Source organism: Sorex fumeus, unplaced genomic scaffold (assembly GCF_029834395.1).
Source record: "Sorex fumeus unplaced genomic scaffold, SorFum_2.1 ptg000034l, whole genome shotgun sequence".
NCBI lineage: Eukaryota > Metazoa > Chordata > Mammalia > Eulipotyphla > Soricidae > Sorex > Sorex fumeus.
This window is the reverse complement of record NW_026606091.1, coordinates 7,160,862-7,180,911: the sequence shown is the minus strand read 5'-3', so window position 1 is coordinate 7,180,911 and position 20,050 is coordinate 7,160,862. Positions and strand designations below refer to the sequence as shown.

At 36.3% G+C, this 20,050-nt stretch overlaps 1 protein-coding gene across 3 annotated transcripts in view; it reads right to left on the bottom strand.

Annotated features, from left to right (window-relative positions):
* The window catches only part of CNTLN (centlein), a 277,449-nt gene that overhangs the window by 182,942 nt on the left and 74,457 nt on the right, over positions 1-20,050 (bottom strand). For all 3 annotated transcript variants that reach the window (XM_056117337.1, XM_056117338.1, XM_056117339.1), the window contains exons 4-6: positions 11,536-11,670; positions 10,758-10,937; positions 1,039-1,172 (exon numbers count right to left, since the gene is read on the bottom strand). In XM_056117337.1, coding sequence (XP_055973312.1) covers positions 1,039-1,172; positions 10,758-10,937; positions 11,536-11,670 — 449 coding nt within the window. The remainder of the gene's footprint in view (positions 1-1,038; positions 1,173-10,757; positions 10,938-11,535; positions 11,671-20,050) is intronic.

Here is a 20,050-nt window from a genome sequence, read left to right as displayed (position 1 = left end):
GAGGATGAAGAACCTATGCCTCCGGGCACAGCTCTTCAACTTCACCATTCTTCCTGCACTAACATATACCTCAGAGACCTGGGCCCTACAAAAGGAAGAAGAGAATGCTTTTTGGTTCTCCCAAAGAGGAATGGAAAGAGCTATGCTTGAGTATCATGTTTCACTCAAGTAAGAGAAGGAATCTGGAGTTCCGACTTCTGTTGACAATCAAGAATTGGGGACGCTGTCTCTTTTGTCAAGGCCTCGAAAATCAGATGGGCCGGACACATAATGAGATTTGGAGACAATCACTGGACTAGAGATGTTACTGACTAGAGCTGTTACCAACTGGATTCTGCGGGACGTCAAAAGAACGCCTGGTCGCCCACCTACGAGATGCTCAGACTTCTTTGTCAAGAACCTGAACAAATGGTTTGAGGCTCTTCGTGTTCCTGGAGTGAGCAGATGCCATTGGGCTTCACTAGCATGCAACAGGGGTGAATGGAGACATTACTGGAACCCACTCAAGCAAACCAATGAGCAACAGGATGACAAGTGATACAAGTGCTACAAGTATGTGCAATGATTGCTAGCTGCTGCCCATATGTTGGATAAGCAGAGTAAATACCATATGTAGAGAAGTCTGGGTGGTAGTGACCATAGTAGCACTGTCCTGTTGTTCATCAATTTGCTTGAGCAGGCACCAGAAATGTCTCCATTGTGAGACTTGTTGTTACTGATTTTGTCATATCGAATACGCCACAGGGAGCTTGCGAGGCTCTGCCGTGTAGACGGGATACTCTCGGTAACTTGCCAGGCACTCCAAGAGAAACAGAGGAATCGAATCCAGGTCGGCCCTGTGCAAGGCAAACGCCCTTCCGGCTGTGCTATCGCTCCTGCCCACACAATACATGTAATTTTAAAAATGTTCAGTGCTCCAACATATGTACACACAGAAGACACAGTTGTCCTACTAGGATGTTAATAGTGAACACAAATGTTACCACCTTAAGTAGCTAATATAATCTCTATGTTTAATTAAAAACTGGATATACTTACCTGACCAGAGTAATATCCATATCTTTCTGGTTAAGTTCATTCTGTTTACTATTCAATTGCAATGTCAGAGCATTATATTTACTCTGTGATACTTCAAGTTCTTTCCTTGCTTCAATTAAATTATCTTCAAATGTCTAAAATTAAAGTAATTATATCATGATCAAAATGGCATATTAAATTTATATTTAATAAATTAAACTACATAATAAACATGAAAAATTAATATTTTTATATTTTATCTTTAGTTTTCACTTAATTAAAATTGGTTTTAGTAGACACAATAACTGGTATACCAGTAACAGATTAGTTTTGTCAGAAACTGAAAAGGTATAATTGTTTCCTAAGACCCAAAAGAAGTAACTTTAAATATATAGATATTTTAGAAATTTAGTACAAATGAAGTTACTAAAATTAGTTTAAATAAGTTTTCTTACAATAAAAGCTACTATTTGAATGAAAAAATTAAATTTTATTACTGAAATATACATCAAAACAAACAGCCGATTTTCTTTCAGTTTTTCTTGAAGTACTGTAATTTACAACATTATAATAGTTTCATTCATACATCATTCTAACAATATACCTACCACAAGAGTACCACATTTTCCTATTCTTAACTTTTTTGAGAAACATCCATATTGCTTTTCATAGAGGGCTGAAGCACTCCACTGTAGCATTGTCCTTCCATCCTCCCGTTGTTCATCGATTTGCTCGAGCAGGCACCAGTAGTGTCTCCATTGTGAGACTTGTTGTTACTGTTTTTGGCATATCAAATACGCCACAGAGAGCTTGCCCTCATTCAAAAGTGAATGAGGGTTCCTTTATCACCACATCCCTGCCAAGTTGGGTATTTTCAGACTTTCTGATATATGGGGATGCTGGGAATCGAACCTGGGTTGGCCGCGTGCAAGACAAATGCCCTACACGCTGTGCTATAGCACAGCGGGTAGGGCGTTCGCCTTACAAGCGGCCAACATGGCCGACCCGAGTTCGATTCCTCCACCCCTCTCGGAGAGCCGGGCAAGCTACCGAGAGTATTCGATATGCCAGACACAGTAACAACAAAGTCTCCAATGGAGACGTTACTGGGCCCGCTCGAGCAAATCGACGATCAACGGGAGGGCCTTTACTTTACTTTACTGATATATGGCATTCTCACTGGTGAGAGATGATATCTCATTCCTGCTTCGATATACACCTCCCTAATTGTAAGTGATAATGAGCCCTTTTTAAAATACCAACTAGTCATTCAAATGTGTTCTTTAGGGAAGTGTCAGTTCATCTCCTTGACATATTTATGAATGGGGTGTTTAGATTTTTGTTGCATTGACAGCAACACGAAGATATATCAAAAATAAGAACATAACTACCACATGACCCAGTGACATCACATCTATCCCCCAAACACAAAAAACATTTATTTGAAAGAATATATGCACATCTATGTGCTTATGATCCAGAATCTCAATCAAATACATTTTTATAAAATAGTAATCTCTTAAAGATAAAAATATTGTCTTCCCTCTTGTCTTTCCCACATGAAAAATTGTTCTGTTAAGCAAATTAAGTCAAAAAGAGAAAGGCAAATATCAGATGGTCTCATTCATATTTAGAATCTAAGGAAATAAAGGTAATAGATGAAACCAATCCAAAGACTGGTAGTACAGAGAGCAGGCTGGCAGCAAGCAGAGCATGCAAAAAGGGGAAAGGTGTATCTGGATTTTCCTGGTGGATATGATATGAAAATTTACTTTTGAACACATGTGAAAATGCATTGTTGAAAAATAGCAAATAATATAAGACATTGTTACCTCAAGAGTAACTTTTAGCAAAAGACCTCTGAATTCCCATTTCTTACAAAAAGGGCAATGTTAGATACATGGTAATAAGTACATGGAATGATAAATAGCAATAGGTAAGAAAAGAGAGGGACGGTGAGGGATGAGGAGAAAGTGAAAGAGTGAATAACAACTATTCATTAAGATGAGGAGTAGCACTGTAACACTGTCCTCCTGTTGTTCATCGATTTGCTCAAGCGGGCACCAGTAATGTCTCAATTGTGAGATTTGTTGTTATTGTTTTTGGCATATCAAATACGTCACGGGTAGCTTGCCAGGCTTTGCGGTGTGGGCGAGATACTACTCGGTAGCTTGCTGAGCTCTCCAAGAGGGTCGGAGGAATCAAACCTGGGTCGGCCACGTGTAAGCCCTACTCGCTGTGCTATCATTCCAGCCCAAGATGAGGAGTAGATGAAACAACAGTGGGGAAATAAAATTACATAACCTTCCAACAGTATGGAAGTTCCTTCCAAGAGAAAAATCTTGAACTGCCATGGAATTTAGCAATCCCTTTTGGGTAATATATTCTGTAAAATGAAAAGAAAATTCTTGATGAGATATTCCCATAGCCATGTTCATAAGCATACCAGTTATAATAGCCAAGAGGAGGGAACAACTACAATATTAGATGAAAAAAATAACAAAAAGCGGTAGACACATACAATGAGACACACTGCAGCTTGAAAATGAAAAATCCTGTCACATACATCAAAGATAAACCTTTAGGGTATTCTACTAAAGGAAAGAAATCAGTACTACAGGACAACTGCCATAAAAAATAAATGGTGATAACCAAGGGCAGCAATTGGAAGGCAGCAATAGGAAGTTGCTATTAATGAGTACAGAGGTGGAGTTCTTTAAGACAAAAAACTTCTGGAGAACTTTCACAGCAATTCAGATATATGAAACATTACTGAACTGTATATTTAAGTGGTTCAAATGATAACACTTGTACTTTTTTAATCACAAATATTGTATTTCTGACACATGTAAAACCAATGAAACAACCTTGAGAAAATTATTTGAAGACATAAAATCAAAATACAAAACTAGTTCTGTTAGATATCATTTATATAAGGTATTCAGAATAGTCAAACTCAGTAACAGATAATGGAAAGGTTGATGCCAAAGTATAGGGGAGAAGATGGGAAAGGAAAGCAACTGTTAAGTGAATAGAGATTAACTATGCTTGGTTTTTGAGGGGGCCACATATGGTGGTTTCGTGGGCAATTTCCAACTCTATACTCAGGGGTCATTCCTGGTAATGCTCAAAAGACCTTTATTGTCAGCATCAAGCTTTCTGTATGCAAAAAATGAGTTACAAGTGAGATAGTACAGGGTTAAGATAGCTGCCCTGCATGTGGCCAAGCAAGGATCAGTACTGGTACTGAATTCAGTTCCCACCAGCACCACTACGAGTAATTCCTGAGCACAAAGCCAGACTTTAAGCCCTGAGCACCACTAAGTATGGGACCCAAATTTCCTCTAAACCTCATAAAAACTATGCTCCAGCCCACTGACTTATCTCTCCAGCTCCTAGAATCATCATTGGAAGATGAAAATTCTAGCAATTGGTTGGACAGCAACATGAATATAATTAATACTACTGAAAAAGTATAGATTAAATTTTGTTACACGTAATCTACAAAAGCAACCATTTCTTTAAGGGAAAAAAAACCCTGCAAAGAAATCCTGATGACATTAGGTCTAGATACCAAAATATAATTTTTAAATATATGTATATATATGTGTATACATACAAAAATATAACTTAAAATATATTTGTATGTATCTCCAAGAAATTTTTAGAGGTCAACTGATGAATACGACACCAATAGTGACTTGCATATTAACAAAATGATGCAGAGAAAAACAGTGGAAAGCCTTGCTAAAATCACTTTGATCACAGGACAAGAGTACACATGTCCAAATCTGTGCAATCTGAAAAATCATATCAGAGGTTATATACTGCAGAAGAAATTGACATAGCTACAAGGTCCAGCTAAACCAATAAACAAACCAACCAGAAAATGCCAATAAGCCCTCTGGGTGGGATAGTGAAAAATCAGTGTATTATCTTGTGAGTCCACTTCCAAACAAATACACAAATAAGCAAACAAAAAACTCACAAGATACGAAAAAAAGCAAAAACAAACAAAAAAACCAAAAAAAAAAACAGAAAAATGTTATTCATAAAGAAAAGAAGCAGGGAACAGAAATTTCCCAGAAGAGTGTAGAAACATCTGACTTCATAAGCATCAAAAAAACTGTTACAAATATATTTAAATAACTAAAGACAAAGCTGTGCTTTAAGCATTAGAGTATCTTTATTATTTTTAAAGGTAAAATGAAGGATCTCAAATAAGAGGAAATTCTATAAGTTATTTTGATGCATTCTGTAGAAGTTCAGGTGTTCACAAAACACAAAAACTAAATTTGAAAACAATCTCACCATGAGGGCTCACATTCTGTAAATGTCTGAGTCCTGAGGTCTTGAATTTTAATCCCAGGAACTATATTCCCTACCCAAGCACCACCAGGGAGAATACTAGTACTATTCCCTGAGCACTTCTAGGTGTAGTCCCAATTGATAAAAAGACTCACCAAGAACGTGAATTGATAAAAATAAGAACAGAGAACAGAAAGATAGTACAGGGGTTAAGACATATGATTACATGTAGTCGATCCTATTTTGATTCTCAGCAACAAATAATGCCCCAAGCATCCCTGGGTGCAGCACCGGAGGCCTACATGAGTACCACTGAGTGTGACATTGGGGGACTCTGAGTATTGCCAAGTTATCCCAGATAATACCCTGTGCTACAGGGTACTCACATGATCCGAATGGCTAGGTTTACTAAGTTCTGGCAGGAGGGACCCCTGTATCTCCTACACTGTTTGGGAATAGTGTATTCACAAGCTCCACCTCAACAAACTCCATATATGACAGAGAATAAGAAAAAATTAATAGTCAAAGAGCATTATAGAGTACTACTAAGTATATAGACATAAGCATAACTGGAAGATCAGAAGAGAAGCAAGAGAATAAGGAACACAGGAAACATATTTTAAAAGAAAAAAATTACTTTTAAGTAAAATATTTTGTTTAAAGAAATTTACTAAGAGAAAGATATGGGTTCTTGAGAGAACATGGGATTCCCCCAAGAGAATAAAACTTAAAGAGAAAAATTTAAAAGAATTCTTAAAATTGCATATCAAAAGTAAAATCAATATCTTTACCTGATGAAATGCAAAATTATACACTGTAGCACTGCACTGTCCTCCCGTTGTTCATCAATTTGCTCGAGCGGGCACCAGTAACGTCTCTATTGTGAGACTTGTTGTTACTGTTTTTGGCATATCAAATATGTCATGGATAGCTTGCCAGGCTTTGCCGTGTGGACAAGATACTCTCGGTAGCTTGCAGGGCTCTCCAAGTGGGGCAAAGGAATCAACTGGGTCAACTGCGTGCAAGGCAAACGCATGCAAGGCAAACACCCTATCCTCTGTGTTACCGCTCCAACCCAAGTTATACACTATAGCACTATCTATAGCACTATCCTCCCATTGTTCATCGATTTGCTCAAGCGGGCCCAGTAACGTCTCCATTGTGAGACTTTGTTGTTACTGTGTTTGGCATATCGAATACGTCATAGGTAGCTTGCCAGGTTTTGCTGTGAGGGCAATATACTCTTGGTAGCTTGCCAGGCTCTCCGAGAGGGGCGGAGGAATAGAACCCGACTCAAGATAGAATAAAGACCATAAAAACATCTGAATGTACCTGTGGGGCAAGTGCATCAGCAGCCTGATGGTGACTTCAGACTTCCTGATACCCCTAAATTGCCACTGTGCCTTTGGCCAGACAGCAACAACTTGGGGCCAAGTTTAGCAAGAAATTAAATGGCCAAAAGTTAGGTATGTGGGAGCCACACCCACAAACCACCTCCAGCACAGCTATAGAAGCTCATTTATTGGCCTTATTTCAGAGACCCATACATCTCAAAAGAGATCAAAAACCAGTTAGGGCTAGCCATGTGGTGCGCTGCGGATGAGCGGGCGAGCAGGCACACCCTGCAGGGGTGGAAAAGATGGAAACATGATCCAAAGACACACAAAAGAATCTCTGAACTGAGCAGCTCGCTGCAGGGATGGCTTCCAAACTTTAAGCCAGGCCGACTTCACCAGGTGCTCAGTCTCATTCCCCCACCTGCCCCCCAAAAATCCTGGCGGTTGCCAACTTCCAGAACCCAGTGATAAGTTCAGATATGCAGGTGCAGTGATAACAAACTCCAGGCCTCAAAAGATAGGGATTGAGCCAGTCTTTCTCATCACCTCCCCCTCTCCAACCCCATCTTTATGGGATCCTGGAAGTCTTACTCACAAACTGCCTCCAGCTGCTACTTAAGCTCCTTAACAGACATGATCCAGAGACACACAAAAGAATCTCCGAACCCAGCGACTCGCTGCAGAGATTTCTCCAGATTCTAATTATCTAAAATTTTAGAATTCAAGGACTACGCGGCCAGTCTAGCAGCAGCACAACATCTTATGCTATTCATAACAAGCAATACCAAAGACAATATGGGGGAGACTGTCTGCCATAGAGGCAGGGGGAGGGTTGGGATGGGAGGATAGTGGGGTTCTTGGTGGTGGAAGATGTACACTGGTGGAGGATTGGGTGATCAACCATTGTATGACTGAAACTCAAACAGAAAAACTTTGTAACTGTATCTCACAGAGATGAAAAAAATTAAAAAATGAAATAAAATTAACATTTTGAATTAAAAAAAAGTAATGTGGAGTTTATGCCCAATTCAATCAGCTTAATCAATGGCTGAATAAATAGCAGTACCCCTTCATTAAAAAACTAAACAAAACATGAGAGTTAACATAGGTAAAATGTCTCATAACATAGTATTAGAGATTTTTGTGGCATGAGAGAGGTACAGTTCAAACCTAACCGCAAGGAAAATGAAAGTAAAGATAAATAATAGGCTCTGTATTAAATTGAAGTCCAGAGAGCTAGTATAACTCATAAGGCACTTGCCTTATAGTCATAACCTAGACTCAATCTCCAGCACTGTGTATGAGCCCCTGAGCACCAACAGGTGTGATCCCTGTGCACAGAGTCAGGAGGATTAAGTTTTATACACAGTCAGATGCAGCCCCGAAACAAAAAATATATAAATAAAGTGAATAAATAAATTAAAAAGCTTTTTAATAGCAAGGAATATGACCAGAATAAAAATTCTGGACAAAAGGTACCTGTACATAATGTATCTGATATGGAGTTAGTATCCACAATATATATTTTTAAAAGACCTCAAATAATTTTTTAAAATTTCAAACAATTCAATCCATAGACTAATCATTTACATAGACACTTCTCCAACTGAAAGATACAGATGGTCAATGTACATATAAATAAATGTTCACAATTGCCCGTCTTCAAGGAAAAGAAAATTAATATCGCAATGGGTTACTACATCAGTCTTGTAAAACAGTTTTCAACATAGGCAGCAAAAAGAAGTTTTGGAATTAGTGTGAAGAAAAATGAACTTTCATTAATTGCTGGTGAGAATGTGAATTGGTACAACCATTTTGGAAAACATGATTATGTTACAGATAAGAATCTAAAGACAGAGCTATCATATGACTGAACAATTTCATTTTTGCATATCTAACCAAATACAAAAAAACATTTTCACAAAAGTTTAACTTTACAATGTTTATTGTAGCATTATTTACAATGACTAAAACAAATCACCTGTTGACAAGGGATTAGATAAAGAAAACGTTGTAAATTTAAATAATGAAATATTATTCGGCAAAAAAAATGAAATTTTGCCAGTTTCAACAAAATGGATAGTTAAAAGGAATTAAGCAAAATGAAATAAGTCAAAAAGAAAAGGATATTTATAAAGAATTTCATCTATGTGTGAAAAATTATTACAAAAATTAATGATACACAAAACAAAACAAACAAAAACAGTGGGTCACTGATAATAAGGTTTCTTGAGAAGTTGATGGATAAAAAAAAAGAAAAAGATAAATAATATCTTTAAATTTATATTTAAATTTCAGTCTCATTACTAAGCTCCTCATGAGGTATTCAATATACCAAAAACAGTAACAACAAGTCTCACAATTTGTTGTGAGATGTTACTGGTGCCCGCTGGAGCAAATCGATGAACAACTGGAGGACATTGCTATGAAGCTACTTAGGAAAATAATAATTTTTAATAACTTGAATTAGGTTTAATGAAATGGAACAGTGAAATTTAAATCTATTTAAATTTCAGTCTCATTACTCAGGAAAATAATAATTTTTAATAATTTAAATAAGGTTTAATAAAATTGCAGTTTAATAAAATGTCACAGTTAATGATCTTTCTTTATAAGTTCATTAACTCTTAAATCAGAATACAAAAACTAATAAAAAATAAAGATGCCAGAAATGAGTGATCCCTTTGGTCATCACATTATTTTATTGGCAATATGGACAACATACATTAAAAAAATACATTATAAAACTCCTATTAACACAAATGTAAAAGAAGACGACAACTAAAACTTATAAAAATTCAGAAACTTCTAATTCATCCTATTCAGGATTCAGAGAACAGAAGGCTAAACAAAGTATTACTATCTATAATACTTACAAATATTAATAAACAAAAATTCCCCAAAAGAAAAGTCACAGTTCTAAAAATCAAAATAATAATAGAATGTCTATTAAAACAGACAAATGAGAATCTGAAAAGTATCATCAATCATATAATTATGAATTAACACAAGGACTATCACACCTATCACATTAGAATGTTTGAATGTTTTGTAACTAGCAGAAACTGCTAACAAAATTAGAAAAGTATGACAGAATTCAATTATCTCAATGGTTCAATCAATCCCTGATTGTACACAAACATATCTCAATGTTTTTCCTCAAAACACATTTCCTCAAAAAATGCAAATTATTCATGTACTCAGTGAAACTATCTCTTCTCCACAGGCTCAAAAATTTAAATACACATAGATGCCACAAACTGTGGAAGTACCCCAAATTACCCATGCTTATTGTATCTTAAAACCTTAATTTATACGTAAATACTTAAGCTACATATTCATTTTATGTTTACACATACAACAGAAAATTCACATTGCTATTATTAAAATTTATTTCTGGTCTTCTCTCAAAATCTATGGTAAAAGAGAAACCTGAAATTTAATGAAGGAAAAACTGAACCAAACTTTCTGGAGACAAATAGAAATCCTTCCCTCATCTTCCAAAAAAGTATTACTTTGAAAATACTGATCAAAATGATACAAGAATATTATATTGACTAAATCTTTTGTCCACTATGAAAATAAAATTTTACTACAAATAAGGCCCACTTAGAGGAAACACCATCTATGAAGAGTATTTTTTAAATTTTTGTGCCTTTCTTTTAAATATCTTACTAAAGGACATGGAAAATGTAGTATAAAATTGTACTGTAATGAATTATAGTTACAATTTTTAACTTTAATAAATTTCAAGCATTTCCTAAAATATATAAATTATATTATCAATTTAAGTCCTAAGTTTAGAAAGTCAAAGCCCATGATCTTAAATATGATTTTTCAAACATTTTATTTCAAAATGCAGTTGTCTTTATTTTTTAATGATTACATTTTAGATAGCTATTTGAAGTCAGTTTCCTGCTTTTCAACATCAATTTTTAAAAAGCTATGGGTCTTAAGCGAAGGCACATAAATTAATGCAAGTCCCCACTAGTAGATCTGAATATATAACTTGCTACATAAAGAAAATAAAATGTAATAAACCTCCTACAAGAAGTTAGATATAAAATAACAGTGAATTTCATTTCCATTTCATACCTGTATTCTTGCATCAATGCTACATTTTTCATTTCTCCAATGTGCTTCCTGCTTCCTCAGTTTCTCCAGTTCATTTAGCAGGTCAGTGCAGCGGGTATTTAATTTCTCATTTTCCTCCTCCAGATTTTTTATAACCAGTCTGCTATGCTCTTCCTTATTCTGCACACACTCCTTAGTGTCCTGTAGAACAGTACCACCAGGGCCGATAAACAAAACAGGAAAAAAAGGTGATAACTAATCAGCAAATATAAATGGTGCAGTTTTACCCCCACAGCAGCTTTTTCTATATTTGATGGCCAAGGTCACCTGTATACTTTTATTGGCCTCTTTTCATGAAGGTGGAAGGGTTATATTTTTTCACTGGATGACAGCTTTGATGAGTACACATTTGCAAAGAGCCCATTAATTGATCAAGCTGCCTTTGATGCTGTCCCCAGCTATTTTTGAGACCCACAAGACATATCCTCCCAGACCTGGGTTTTATCAATTAATAATGCTGGTCCCATCAGAATCTAATTACAAGAAGCCACATATTCACACTCCTACTTTCTTAGCTCCATTTCCATCATTAACTATTTATCTGAAAGTTATAAAGCTTGGGGTGTTAGCTTGAAAGCATGTTTCTTAGAGTTTCTGCATAAGAGAAAACTGAATGGTACAGCAGGGCCTAAGGCAATTTTTCCTCCGAGCTTGTCACTCTGTACGACAAAGGCTGAGAAAGCTTAAAGCAGGACTTCAAAGACAATGGTACTGTAAAATTACATACAAGTCAACATACCTTAACTTCTTGACTTTTATTTATAATTTTTTTCTGCAAGTCAATGAGTTCATTTCTTAAGAAAGCATTTTCTTCATCTACTGCAATCTTTCGTTTTAGGAGGTCATTTATGTCCTGTTTCAGTCCAGATTCACTCTGCAAAGAAAATATTTAAATTATGGGCAAGCTGATATTTCCATGACAAAAATATTTTATTTAAAAAGTATTACATTTTAGTTTTAGGGTTTCTGTTCTGTTCTATGGCACCAGGAATTAAACTTGGGGCCTCACATACAACAAAGCAAGAATTATACTACTGAGCTACATCCCAATCCCCTAAATTTTATTTTACATTTCAGGACTGGGAGGATAGCCCAAAGAACTGTAGCATATATTTGGCATTCACAAGACCTGTGTTATGCTCTTGGTAACAAGTAAAACTGCATTGTTAGGCCTACGCAATTGTTGGAAGGGGCCCCCAAACTCCCTGAGCACTGCTTGGGAGGCCTCCAAAACACACACTTTTACATTTTGATTGGTAAGTATCAATGTTCTTCTATTATAAGATCTATTCTCACAATACCATTTTCTTTGATATTCCCATGGACTTTCAAGTAAAGACAGAACATACATTAAAAAATTACATATCAAGTATTAAGCCGCCTTCAGGATGCAAACTTTTACACTTAGAAATGTAATGGCAGAAACAGAAAATTTTTATGAAACAATCTAATTAAAGAAAATATCTACAAAATCAAAATAAGGATTACTTGCCTCCGCTTGAGGCTTGAGTATCATTTGGAACACCTCTTTTTCAGGAGTTAATTACCAGCTTGCTAAATCATAAATAATACTGAAGAATGAAAATTACATTTGTCAATAAATGTATCTTGCTTTATAGGAAAATTTCAGAATATTAAAACTTCTGCAATGTATAACTAAATCTTTTTGCTTGCCAGAGATATCTAAATGATATCCAAGGATTATATACCTACAACTAAATTCTTAGCTTTTGACATATCTTTATACCTTTTTTCTCAAAAATTAACCCATTATTTTGACTTGTGTTCTCATTTCTCACTAATGACTACCCAAAACATAACTCAGACCTGATTTTCTCCTGATATTAATCAGCAATTTCTCAACTTCCTATTCAAAGTTTTGACTTGGGTTATCTGCTTCTATTGCAAAATAACACCGAAAATAATAATATGCTGATACTCTTTCCTTAATTTGTAGAAACCCTCTATTCCTCCAATTAAATTTATTAATCATCCATCATCTGGCATTATAAGCATATTTAAAGCCTCTATCACCAGCACCCTTTGACCAAAACACATCTGGCTATTGAGTAAAAGGCAGACAAAAATACATTAACAAGTTTTCTTATTAAGCAAATACAAATGTAACATTTTCTTCTCTAGGTTTTATCTTTTCTTTTCTTCTGGGCCACACCGAGCTGTGCTCAGAACCTATTCCTAGCTCTGTGCTCAGTGATCATCGCTAGTGGATTCAAGGGATTGAATCAGGGGCACTTCATATAAGGCAAGGCCCTACCCACTGTAATACTGCTCTGGCGAGAACATAATGTTTTTTATTAAGTAATATCCTCAGGAAAATTCCCTTTTAGTCTATCTTTGCTCTATCTTTGATGCTTCTCATATCCTTAAATAGCAATTTATTTTGTTCCCATATTTATTCCATCTCAAACTCTCCCCAAAACACTTGAGCATAAATTCCACTTGAGGCTAAGCTAAGATTCATAAATAGAATTAAAAAATGGGGTAAGTTTGAAGATTAAATTGAGGGCATTTTCTTCATTCTGATTACTTAACACTATAATGTTAATTGCTCATTTTAAAATATTTTAAATGCAAATATATACAAAAATATGTGATAAGTATAACAAAAATATTTTATATCAAATAAAATGACTAGTATTGTGCCCACACTATCCAATTAAAAAAAATTTTACCATTACTTTTATAGGGTTGTTTTTTCTTATGGTTTGGTTTGATTTGGGGGTCATAATCTGTGATGTTCAGGACACCCAGTTCTATTCTCAGGGAACTAAATTCAGTGACGGGGATTGAACCAGTGACAGTTTTTTGTAAAGCAAGAGTCTAAGTCCCTATATTATCCCTTGTGGGCCCTATTTTTGTCATTGTGTAAGTGACAGAGAACATCCTAAGCAGTGCTCAGGAAGTCCAGAGTCACTCCAATGGATAGCTGTTAATAACTTGACCAATTGTGCAAAGCAGATGATTCAATGTTTGTGCTATTGATGTAGTTCTCCATTGATAATGGTACTGGAAGCCACAAGTACTCGCACTGGGAGAATATAAAAATATTATAAAAATATTATCAGTTTACAGCCTGAGGTGACATGAATCGCTGCACTTTAAACTATAATTTAGGTTCCTACCCTTTTCATTGGAAGTCTCATATATATCTCCTAAGACCTCCTAAGCCTGCAAGGTATTAAGCTTTGTTTTTTTATCCTTATCTTGTATTCATTTGTACTTGAAAAATACAAACAACTCTAATTAACATATTATACAATTTAGCTTATTTTTAACTTTAATTTAAGTAAATTAAATCATACTACACATAACTCTATAGCTTGCTATTTTTGTAAAACAATATGTTCATTATCATCGCTCGTAAGGTAAAGGTAAAGGCCCTCCCGTTGATCTTCGATTTGCTCGAGCGGGCCCAGTAACGTCTCCATTGGAGACTTTGTTGTTACTGTGTCTGGCATATCGAATACTCTCGGTAGCTTGCCGGGCTCTCCGAGAGGGGCGGAGGAATCGAACTTGGGTCGGCCATGTTGGCCGCTTGTAAGACAAACGCTCTACCGCTGTGCTATCGCTCCAGCCCATTATCATCATCTATGCTAATTTTGTAACTGCAGATCAATCTCAGTATTTTGTAGTATTTACATAATATAAATATACTATATATAGTACTGTTATCCATTTCTTGTCAACGTATATTTTGATGCTCCCCATTTGGAAGAAAGAGATATACCAACAACAATTCTATGAACCCTCTTAAGCATGTCTCCTGATACCGATGTGAAAGAACTTTTGCAAGCACTATTTTTCTAACTGGAGTGTGCAATACAGTAATGGATTATAAAATCAATTTAGTCATTACTATCAGCACTATTGTAGTTTTTGAACCATACCCTGCTGTGCTCAGGACTCACTCCTGGCTCTGCACTCAGGGATCAGCTCTTGTGGGCTCAGGGGACCATATAGAATACTGTGGATCAAACTCACGTTGGCCACATGCATGACAAGCACCCTACCTAGCAGATTATAGTTCCAGACCCAGACTATAAGCATTTTTAAAAAGTGTAAGAGCAACTCAGTACCAATAAAATAAAATATTGGCAAAACAGTATTAATAAAAGCCACTAAAGTACAGTTAGAAATAAAGCACATATAACAGAAAAGAAAAATATTATCAGTTTACAGCCTGGCTTTACAGAGAGATACATGAATCCCTCACAGATTGATATATAATAGTGAATCGCAGGGGAGAGGAGTGGGTACTATATGGTGCATAACAACCACCATTACAGTTCACAAATCTTATCCTGTTGGAGGAGAACCGAGACTGCAGAAATAAGAGCACAGCATCAGTGACTTTCCAGACAACAGTGAAAGACTTCTCTGCTTAGAGAAACTCACTCAGAGATTAAGACAAACAAGAGACACAGACAAACAGATGCGCGCGCACACACACACACACACACACACACACACACTTGCACACACCATCATCAACACCACCACCAACAGCAACAACAACAACAACAAAAACAAACAATGAAAAGCTGAGGCCCTGATGTTTTCATCGAAAGGCAGCCAGCTGAATTTGTTACATATCCTGCTTTCTCCAAGTACCAGATACCAGAGGAGCAATCAGGCAACAAAACAAGAAAACTTTAACACAGACTTAAAAAATTACTCTAGGCATCTTGGTTTACAATACGGTTAATAATAGGGTTTCATGCATAACACAATTGAGTACCACACCCTCCCTTCTCCACTTCTTTCCATCTCAGTTCTAGTTTCACCAACATCCCCTTCCCCGCTCTGCCCCTTCTTCCAGCTGCACCCTTCCATCCTAGCCTTCCTTCCGTCCTTGTTGGTTAAGCTTCCTACTGAAGACCATTATCAGTTTTGATTGCCTTTGGTCATTGTTTCAACCCTGACTTTGCTTCTTTTTATCCCACAAATGAGAGGTCATTCTGCATCTGTCCCCATCCTCCTGACAAACTTTAGTCAGCATGATACTCTCCAGATCTATCCATAAAGCAGCAAATTGCACTATTTCATCTTTTCTTATAAACTATTGTATTGTATACATACACCACAGTTTCTTTATCCAGTCATCTGTTCTTGGACATTTAAGTAATTTCCAGATTGAGGCTACTGTGAACAGTGCCAAAATGAACATAGTGATTCAAATAATTCAAAAAATTCAAAATAAAAATGTTTCTGAGTAGTATTTGAGCCCCTGGGGAATATACTTAGAAGTAGAATTGCTAGGTCACATGAAAGTTAAATTCCTAGTTTTTCAAGAAGTTCCCATGTTGTCTTTCCCAAAGGCTGGATATTTCAACATTCCTACCATCAGTAAATAAAGGTCTTTACCCCATATTTATGTCAACACTGGTTGTTTTTGTTGTTTGTGACACGTACCAACCTCACTGGTGTGAGATACCTTATTGTTGTTTTGATTTGCATTTCCCTGATGATAAGTGATAAAGAGAATTTTTTTCAAATACCTTTTGGTCATTCTGCATGTCATCTTTGGAAAAGTTTCTATTCATTTTTGATGGGACTGCCTGTTTTATTCTTATCAAGTTCTACCAGTGTTTTATATATTTTGGATATTAAAACTACTGAATGTGTGGGCAAATATTTTCTCCTACTCTGTGGAGTGTCATTTTTGGGTTTTGTTTTGGGGCTACACAGAGCTTACTCGCTCTGCAATCAGGGATTCATCTTAGCACCCTCAGGAGACCATATGTGCTGCCATATATCAAACTTGGCTTGGCTTCATATGAGGTAAAGGCTTTATTTCATGAAGTATTTCACTGGCCCGTGACTATAGTTTTAATTTTTCCTGTTTTATTAGTGCATATCACAATATAAAACATCAAACAGTATAAAAACAGGTGAATAAGTATGACCTCATACCATTTTCCGATTCGAAGTCTTATCTTCCTTCAAGATTTAATTTCTTTTTCCATAAAAGCTTCTCCCATGACAATAGTTTCTACATTTCTAAATTTCTGAATTGTCTACATTAAGCATTTAAAACATACAACATACTACCTCATTATGCTGTCTACATATTCATGCTCTCTCACAAACAAAATCAGCACAGGTTTATGAATCTGACTGACAATGAATGCCAAATTCCATCATGTGAACATTTATGCTGTTAATAAAATGTCCATAGATATATATTTGACAAAGATAACTGATAAAACTTGAGCATTCTCCTCTAACTCAGAAACTGTTTAGATTCTAGGAAAGAAAGAACAATTATCCATGTAGCTTCAGTTAGAAGAATTCGCACATTAAGGTGAGCTAACCATAACAGGAATTACAACATAAATGACACCAATAAAAAGCTCTTTAACAAGTTATTTTGGAATTTGCATGAATTTATAATCCAAAAACAATTTATTAGTTTTTTTAAAATCCTTCACATGACAGCAGATATGTTTTGCATGTTTTGCATGTAGGTGATGAGGGTTAGATCCCTTGAATCATATGGTCTGCTGAAAACTTCCAAGAGCAACCTCTGAGCTGGAATATGAACGAAGACAACAAGATGTAGTCCAACCCCCACACTTCCCCCCAAAAAATAAGAATAATAAACTAAAAAATTAGCTAACCGTAACTAACATATACATATAATGAAAGGTTCCATCCCAGTGGAAAACCAGCGGGACTGTACTACTATACGAGAAGAGAGACATCCACAATGTTGACAACTATCGCCCAATCTGCCTATTGTCTGTCATCTACAAGCTGTTCACTCGAGTCATCCTGAATAGGATTGGCAGAACACTAGATGAAGGACAACCACGTGAGCAAGCCGGGTTCCAAAAAGGATTCATCACCATCGACCATATCCACACATAACCAAGCTCATTGAGGTTTCTCGGGAGTTCAAGATGCCGCTCTATCTAATATTCATTGATTTAAAGAAGGCCTTTGATTCTGTTGAGATGGAAGTGGTCATTGAAGCCCTAGCCAATCAAGGTGTTAAAACTCAATACATCAGGATCCTCCGTGAGCTGCATTACAGATACACTGCCAAGATCTCACCATTCTACAAAGAAGTAATCATCCACGTCAAGAGAGGGGTTCAGCAGGGTGATACCATTTCACTGAAACTCTTCAGTGCCACCCTTGAGAACATCATGCAACAACTGAAATGGGAAGGAATGGGAGTGAAGATAGATGGTCAGCAACTACACCACCTCCGCTTTGCTGATGACATCGTTCTAATAATACCAAACATCAGCCAAGCAGCACAAACGCTGACCGACTTCGACCGAGAGTGTGTGGAAAGGTCGGATTACAGCTGAATCTCACAAAGACAATGTTCATGAGAAATTGTCTTGTTCCTGACATTCCATTCACTCTCAACAAAATGACCATCTCCGAACGCAATAGTTATGTGTACCTAGGTCGAAAAGTCAACGTGACAAATGACCTGGCACCTGAGTTGTGTAGGAGGAAGAGAGGGGCTTGGAACGCCTTCAAGAGCATCTAGGAAATAACTAAGAGGACAAAGAACTTCCAGCTATGAGCACATCTCTTCAATTCCAGTGTTCTTCCTGCATTAACATATGACTCAGAGACCTGGGCCTTACGAAAACAGGATGATAATGCTATTCAGGTCTCTCAAAGAGGAATTGAAAGAGCTATGCTTGGAGTATCACGTTTCACTCAAATGAGAGAAAGAATCTGGAGTTCAGACCTCCATTAATGCTCAAGAATCAGGGACGCTGTCTCGTTTGCCAAGGCATCGAAAATCAGATGGGCTGGACACATAATGTGATTTAGAGACAACCTCTAGACTAGAGCCATTACCGACTGGATTCCACGGGACATCAAAAGATCACGTGGACGCCCACCTACGAGATGGTGGTCAGACTTCTTCGTCAAGACCCTGAATGATAGGTTTGAGGCTCTTTATGTTCCTAGAACGAGCAGATGCCTTTGGGCTACGCTAGCACGCAACAGGGATGAATGGAGACATTACTGGCGCCCGCTCGAGCAAATCAATGAGTAACAGGATATCAAGTGATCAAGAGAACTAACATGTTGGGATACCTGATGAATTTGAAAGTAATAATTAATAAATTAGACAAAGATAACTCTCAAGAGAATATAATAAACCCTTGAAAATGTGTAGCTAATGAAGTTTACCATATCATCCTATTAAAAATGTACACTTGATCTACTTAAGTAACGAAAGCAGAGATATACAGAATTAGAGTTCATTTTCAAACTTAGTGTAACTAGACTATTTCAACCAATTTCTTCTGCATAGAGCAGAATTCTTATTGACCTGAATTGAATTATTATGAATTCAGAAGAATTAAAAATAAATGGTGAAAACAGACAGTATATCTGAAGCAAACAGCTTATTATGGATAAGAAATAAAATGGCTAATTCACATCATGGTCAAGAAAAGTCTACAGAGTTAGAAGAGAACAAAAGAAGGTCCAGGAGATAAAACAGAGGTTAAGGTACTTGCCTTGCATGTGGCTGATTCCAATTCAATCCCTGGCACTACCAATAGGTCCCTGACCACCACCAAGAATTATCCTTGAGCACCCACCAAATGTGACCCCAACCATCCCATTCCCAAATAGCATAGGACATATCAGAAAAACTGAGGAAAGGGTCACTAGTAGCATAAGATATAAAACTCCATAAAGCTATACTTCAGCATAGTTAATATATTTTTCATATAATCTGCTTTCAACTACACTGGCAAGTTATAATAAAAAACAATGAAAACACAAATTAAAAAATGGAAAACATAAAAAAGGAACTAATTGTAACCAAGAAAGAAAATTTATTTCAGACCTTAAAGTTGATAAAGCTAAAGCACAAATTTATTGAAAGAAGTTAAACAGCAATTATAAAATTAATGTCAACAAAATGCAAGTTATAAAATTAAGTTATAATTCCCAGACATTTTTCTACAGCCTGCCAAAAAGTTATTATGCATGAAACTATCTGAGAACTTTTCTAGGTAAATAAAACAAGAAAGTACTTTTAGTAATGTAACTGGATTTTATAGGTACAAGTTTGGAAAATTTATAAGTATCTATTTAATATTATTCAATGGAACAGTAAGAGCACAATGGATGGACTTACAACTTCTATTTCAGCATGTAAATAATTTGGAAATTGTCTCTACCATTAACACAGCATGAAAAAACTAAGCAAACAGAACATAGGCAATTTTCCTTGGATCCATTAG